Source organism: Puntigrus tetrazona, unplaced genomic scaffold (genome assembly GCF_018831695.1).
Source record: "Puntigrus tetrazona isolate hp1 unplaced genomic scaffold, ASM1883169v1 S000000006, whole genome shotgun sequence".
Taxonomy (NCBI): domain Eukaryota; kingdom Metazoa; phylum Chordata; class Actinopteri; order Cypriniformes; family Cyprinidae; genus Puntigrus; species Puntigrus tetrazona.
In genome coordinates this window covers 714887-720886 of record NW_025047686.1, presented here as the reverse complement: position 1 = coordinate 720886, position 6000 = coordinate 714887, and the positions used below count along the sequence as shown (strand labels likewise).

At 42.3% G+C, this 6000-nt stretch overlaps 1 protein-coding gene across 5 annotated transcripts in view; it reads right to left on the bottom strand.

The window, feature by feature from the left end:
- Nucleotides 1-2152: 2152 nt before the first annotated feature.
- LOC122332167 (leucine-rich repeat and immunoglobulin-like domain-containing nogo receptor-interacting protein 2) overlaps nt 2153-6000 on the bottom strand; it is a 21866-nt gene continuing 18018 nt past the window's right edge. For all 5 annotated transcript variants that reach the window (XM_043229471.1, XM_043229468.1, XM_043229470.1 and 2 more), the window contains exon 2: nt 2153-3991. In XM_043229471.1, coding sequence (XP_043085406.1) covers nt 2162-3985 — 1824 coding nt within the window. In that variant the 5' untranslated portion in view covers nt 3986-3991 and the 3' untranslated portion in view covers nt 2153-2161. The remainder of the gene's footprint in view (nt 3992-6000) is intronic.

The window sequence follows — 6000 nt, the reverse complement described above, 5'->3', positions numbered from 1 at the left end:
AAAGGCTAAATTTAATTCAGTGCAGTGCTTATATCAAATACAATTTTTAGCCATCCATCTTTTCTTTTTAAAATTGAGTTAAGATAGAGTCAGGAAGAAATATAGTATAAATACAGCTTCAAGTTGCAATGTACGACGTCCAACCTGAACAGCAAGAAGTAGGTAATTAAACGCTTAGATGTAACACAACTGACATCAAAACTTGGAGTAATGATTTTAAAATGGACACTTTTAAAGACATTGTAGAACAAGGGATCATATCACATATGACACTAGAGAAAACCGAACCAACACAGCTTAGGCCTTTATGTATTGAAAAGATATCAAACATTTATCAAAAGATAAGGAGTCCTTTGTGTTCAGTACAGCAAAAGAAATATAATACAAATGTACTACAGATAATAGGATGAGTGTGATTTCACCCATAATTTATTTGAAATGAATGGACATGAACTCACTCAGAGAAGCAATGTAAAATATTCCAAGAATATTCTAAGTATTCCTGCCTGACCAATTTAGATTAACTGTATTACATAAAAATCAATGGAGCTTCAGCAGCGTTGTGCTTGTACACCTAAATCAAGGAGGTCAATAATACTTGGAGAAAGCTATCAGTTGTAGTTCCTGTTCATTTGAGGAATCATACACAATACAAAATTACGTCAGGGACATAACCAATGGCAAGTGCTTCCCTGGCATGTGACCACCTGGAAGTATGTAATTTGAAGTCTGTCATCCGTGCTCATGGGAATTCAGTTATGGATTGACCAATTTTAAGCCACATTTTTTTATCCTTAGAGAAGCAGGAAAAAAACATCATGGCAACATTGATTTGTTGATCACACCAGAAGTACATGCAGAATCCAAACCCTTTACTAGTGTCTATCCTGAGCTGTGACGTCAAAGGAAGAAGCCAGACAGGGACAACTATAAGTCAATTTCATGCTTTTAAGAGCCCTAAAAAAGGTCACTACCAAGACATCTTCTATACTATGATGGAATGTTTGCTATTTATAAGTTTGCTTGAAGGAATTTAGTCACAACTACTCGAGCTGTCCTTTTAGTTGTCCTTTGCAATTCAGTAAATGCTGAATTTCACCAAAAATATAAAAAAAAAAGTTATGCTCCCTAAGAAACTGGATATGTGTTTCAAGTTCAACTGACCAACAGCACCAAGCTTTTGTATTTAACATTTTATATGCCTGTTGCTAAGTAACCGTAGCAATAATGTATCCATAATTGACATTATTGGAAAATAGCAACAGAAAATATCCTGCATGCAAAATTTGTGACTTTCTACCAAAAAATTATAAATTGTTTGTATATATATATATAAGAAGCTCAGAATTCAGTGTGTATGTTCAGTGTGTTTTGTGCCACAGGAACACTTGAGATGGGCAAGAATACGATTTGAGATGACAGTAACACTTATCAAGCTGTACGATTTATATTTATTTTCTTTGGAAAATATAACCAGATATTTAGTATGTAAAAACATTTGAGCAGCATTTGACAGAACATAAGAAAAGAAAAGAACATTTTCACACAGTTCCACAGACTTCCACTGAGTCACAAATACAGCCCCTGGAACCCACCATGTCAAACGGCTTCTTGCATTTTAACATCTTTACAACAAAATGGCAGGAAACTCCCTGGTTCCCCGGAGGTTCTGCTAAGAAGAGGACGTCCCAGGAGAACAGGAATTCTGAGCAAAACCAAACACTTCACAACACAGCACTGCCGAGGCTTTTTCCAGTAGATACTTTGCTTATTGGGGAAGACAACTTGAGTTTTTGCAGCGTTTTGAAAGGTAATTGTAATGTATCTGTAAATAGATATATTTTATATATATATATATATAGAAATATACCATTCTTTCCCACAAATATGAAATATATACAACAGTTTAATCAAGCAACTTAATCACGTCTGCACCGTCCAAATAATGCTTTCCACAGACAAAGCATCGCAGAAGACGCGCATTATATGGTTTGGCGTTTTTCGTTTTCTTTCTTTTTTTCATTGGGATACCACATGTAAACTCTCATGATTAAATACATCCTTTGCATCTTTTGCAGCACATATACCCAAAGACTCACAAAGTCCAACAGACACGCATACGCAACCATGCAACCCATGAAATCCTCGCCATATAAAAAGTTTAGATCATCTTCATGTTGACTCGTCTGGGCCCACTTGTTTCTGTAAGTTCTGAGTTTGCGCCTTTCCGCTTTCGTGGGACGTACTGAATGTCCACGCTACCTCTGTGCTTCCCTTTGCCACGGCTCCATGCAAACAACAACAAGAAACAGAACAAGACGACACCCAGGAAGCTGAGGCAGCCCATTGCTGTGGAGACCAGGATGGTGGTGAAGTCCAGCACTACCCTGATGGTGTACTCCTCCGTGCCATTAATCAGGGAACTGTTGTAGTCGGAGTCAAACAGAAAGCTGCGGTTGGCGTAAAGGGCTCTATCCCTGATTCCAGAGCTTTTCACAGCTACAGTGATGGACAGAGTGGCATTGCCTGCTGGGTTCGATGCCACGCACACGTACATGCCACTATCCTGAGGTTCTGCCATGCGGAACTCCAGCGAGCCATTTGTGTGGACCACCATTCTTCCCGTGCTCTTTGTGGTAATGTGCCGCCTATGCGGTGTCAGCCATGACACAGAAGGTGGTGGAGCCCCGTCCGCACTGCAGTATAGCCAAGCTCTCTGTCCTTCTTCTGTCTGTGCTGGGTAAGTTGCCATTGAGACAACCCTGGGCTTGGTGCAGATAACGTAGCGAGAGATTTGAGGTTCCATCAGGTCCCTAAGTGGCTTCCCAGCCAAGGGAGCAGGAGCACTACATTCAGGTTGAACATCACCATACAGCAAAGGTGGAGTCCTCTCCAGGAGCCAGCGTAGACGACAGTCACACACTAACGGGTTCTGGCCAATCAGAAGAGTCTGCAGGGCCTCAGAAGCAGGAAAAACACTTCTTTCAAGCGTGGAGAGACGGTTGTAACAAAGGTCAAGAAGGCGCAGCGAAGAGGCTCCTTGAAAGGCTTGAGGTTCCACACTGAGCAGGTTAGACTGTCGTACACGCACAACTTCCAGCCGGTCCATTCCCCTTAACCACCCTGCTGGCAGGACACGTATACGGCTGTAAGACAGGTTGAGATGCGTTAGATACAGTAGATGTGTCACCACTGGCACGGACGTCAAGTTGGTGTGGGTAATGGAGAGTGTGCTGAGGTTCAGCCCCTGCAAAGCGGAGGTCGGAAACCCTTCTAACAAAGGCCAGCGGTCCACTTCCAGGTGTTTCAGTCGTGGCAGACCCTTAAATGCGTGTGCTTGAAGCTCCGTGATTCCCAAGTCCCGCAATCGCAGGCTGGTTAGGCCATGCAGATGTGCGAGAGCATGTGTGGGCACTGTGCTCAGGTTGCATCGCTGCAGCGTTAGAGAGCGCAGGGACGCCAGGCCGCTGAAGGCCCGTGGGGCGATAAACACTAGCTCATTATCACTCAGCTCTAGTACCCGCAGCCTCCGCTGCTCCTCAAAGCCGTAGTCCAGCAGAATAACAAGACGGTTTTGACTGACATCCAGCAGAGTGAGCTCGCTGAGGCCGGCCAGCGCTCCACGCGGCAGCAGAGTCAGCTGATTGCTGCGCAGTCGGAGCGAGCGGAGCCGCGGCTGAGTGCGGAAGCTGCCAGGTTCCACAGATGACAACAGGTTGTTGCTGAGGTCCAGCTCCTCAAGCAACAGCAGTGAGGAGAAATTCTGTGGTGTCACAATGCGCAGACGGTTTTTACTGAGGTCCAGTGCCCTTGTCTCTATAGGGATGCCTTCAGGCACCTGCGCTAAGCGTCTGCGATGGCATGACACAGAACGCGTGGGCACAGAGCACTCGCAGCGGGCTGGGCAGGCGTGGGCGGGGCACTGAAACAGGAGGAGTGGCAGGAGGGAGAGCCCCAGAGCACAAGAGAACGGAGAGAACAGCATGGCCACCTACAGAGAGAAAACAGAGACAAAGAAATATGATATAGATCAGAGAGATGCTGCATGGTTAGTCAGTCAAAGTAATGTAAATAGACACATACATATACTATAGGTCATTGTACAAAATTGGTCATTGTACAAGGTCATTTTAAATTAAAATGATCGGCCATGGTGTAGGCCTGTTATCAAATGTATGTGAGAGAAACTGGATGCTGATGTTATAAAATGAGCACGGTTCAGTTTGTGATTCCAGAAATTTTCAGACATTGTTTTTCAATAATAACAATAGTTACTGAGGCGGACAAAACAAAAATACGATTTCAGTTAACCTCCAGATTTTCCTCACGCATTGACCTAGTGCAGTCTTTTAGAATATACATAAATGAAAATCTAAAAATATATTTTTATGCGTTCATAAACATGCTTGGCAGTAATCTATTTCTATACATGCAGTGTGTATACATCATGAGAGACACAAATAAGCCTGTGTTTTGTAGAATGACCCCTGTAATGCACATACATGCACGTCATGTCCTTTGTTCCATCCCAATTTCCCAACACCTCCTCTGTGCAAGACCTCTGCTGATTCTAGCTGATAGGAACCCTGTGGTGCATCGATCGTCTCTTTCTCTGTCTCTCATACGCACACGCACGCGCGCACACGCACACGCACACACACACACACACACACACACACACACACACACACACACACACACACACACAAAACCTGCTTTCAGAAAGACATCTCCAAACATGCCATAACCATGGAAACCCCATGCTCCCTTGGCACAAGTCTTGCTCTGCCAATCGAAATCAATAATGGAGGAAAGCAAAAGGCAGGCATTCCACAGGTCTGTTAGACTCAGATCACAAACGTGCCATTTAGATTATATTTGAAGACTGATTTTAACCATGTCTGTGCTAATGTTTTATGTCTAAGTGCAATCACAAGGTAATTAGGGAAGATGAGGGAGCGTCTGCTATTGCCGATAAAATAGGCATACGATATAAAACCATAAAAAAGCACAAGAATATCTTGTCTATTTTTTTGTATTGATTGACTTTCCTACCGACGTGAAATGGGTTAAAATATACTCGTTATTTCAGACAATATACAAATCGAACAGACAGCCTCTCCGATAGGAATCACCAACAAGGGAGCTTTTACATTTTCTGAGGTATCTATCTTGCATGAAAATGCATCATTTAAACCTGCATCTAAACTACCTCCATTTAGTCTTGTAATTAAAAATGAATGTCTCCATCGTAAAATCTGATGTCGGCTTTGGAATAGATAATTACATCTTACAAGATCCCAGCAGCTCTGATTTTATACATCTCTTTACGTTTCTCACTTCTAGGCTGTTCTTTAATATTTTAAATACTCCCTTAGACATGATACACACTGTTGCATACCACAAGATGATGCGTTTCTCGTTATTATGAAAGATACATGAGTGTAGTAACTGCTTTGAAAACATAATTATCAAAGGGCATCATTTGTGGAAAGGTTACATGCACGTATTCTCAATTAATTATTAATAGAACAGAACCATAAAGGCATCTGTTTCCATTATTGCTCTAAAATGACCATAAAGAGAAATGGTCAAAATCTTGGGCTGAAAAATGGGGCAGACAATTTTCAGTGAAGTGGCAAGCCACCATGGAGTGCTCTCATAACCGATATAGCAACAGATTGACCTGCATGCACGAAATAAACCTTGTGCCTAGTGTATGATGTATAATTTAGACATGTGGCTTCACTACGTCAATAATAATCTACCATGCATTTTTACAACAACTTCCCTTACTTATACTGTATAAACCTAATGTGAATCGCATTTGAAATCTACCTAATGCATTTAACTCATTAAAATCACCAAGACGAAGTTCGAGGTGCAAATTCTTTAAAAATCTATTTCACTCCACGCTGGTCTAAATGAGTCAACCCCTGTATGACGAGCACAGGTTGCCTCATTCGAACGCTGATTAGTAAGAGCCAGTCTATGCTTTCC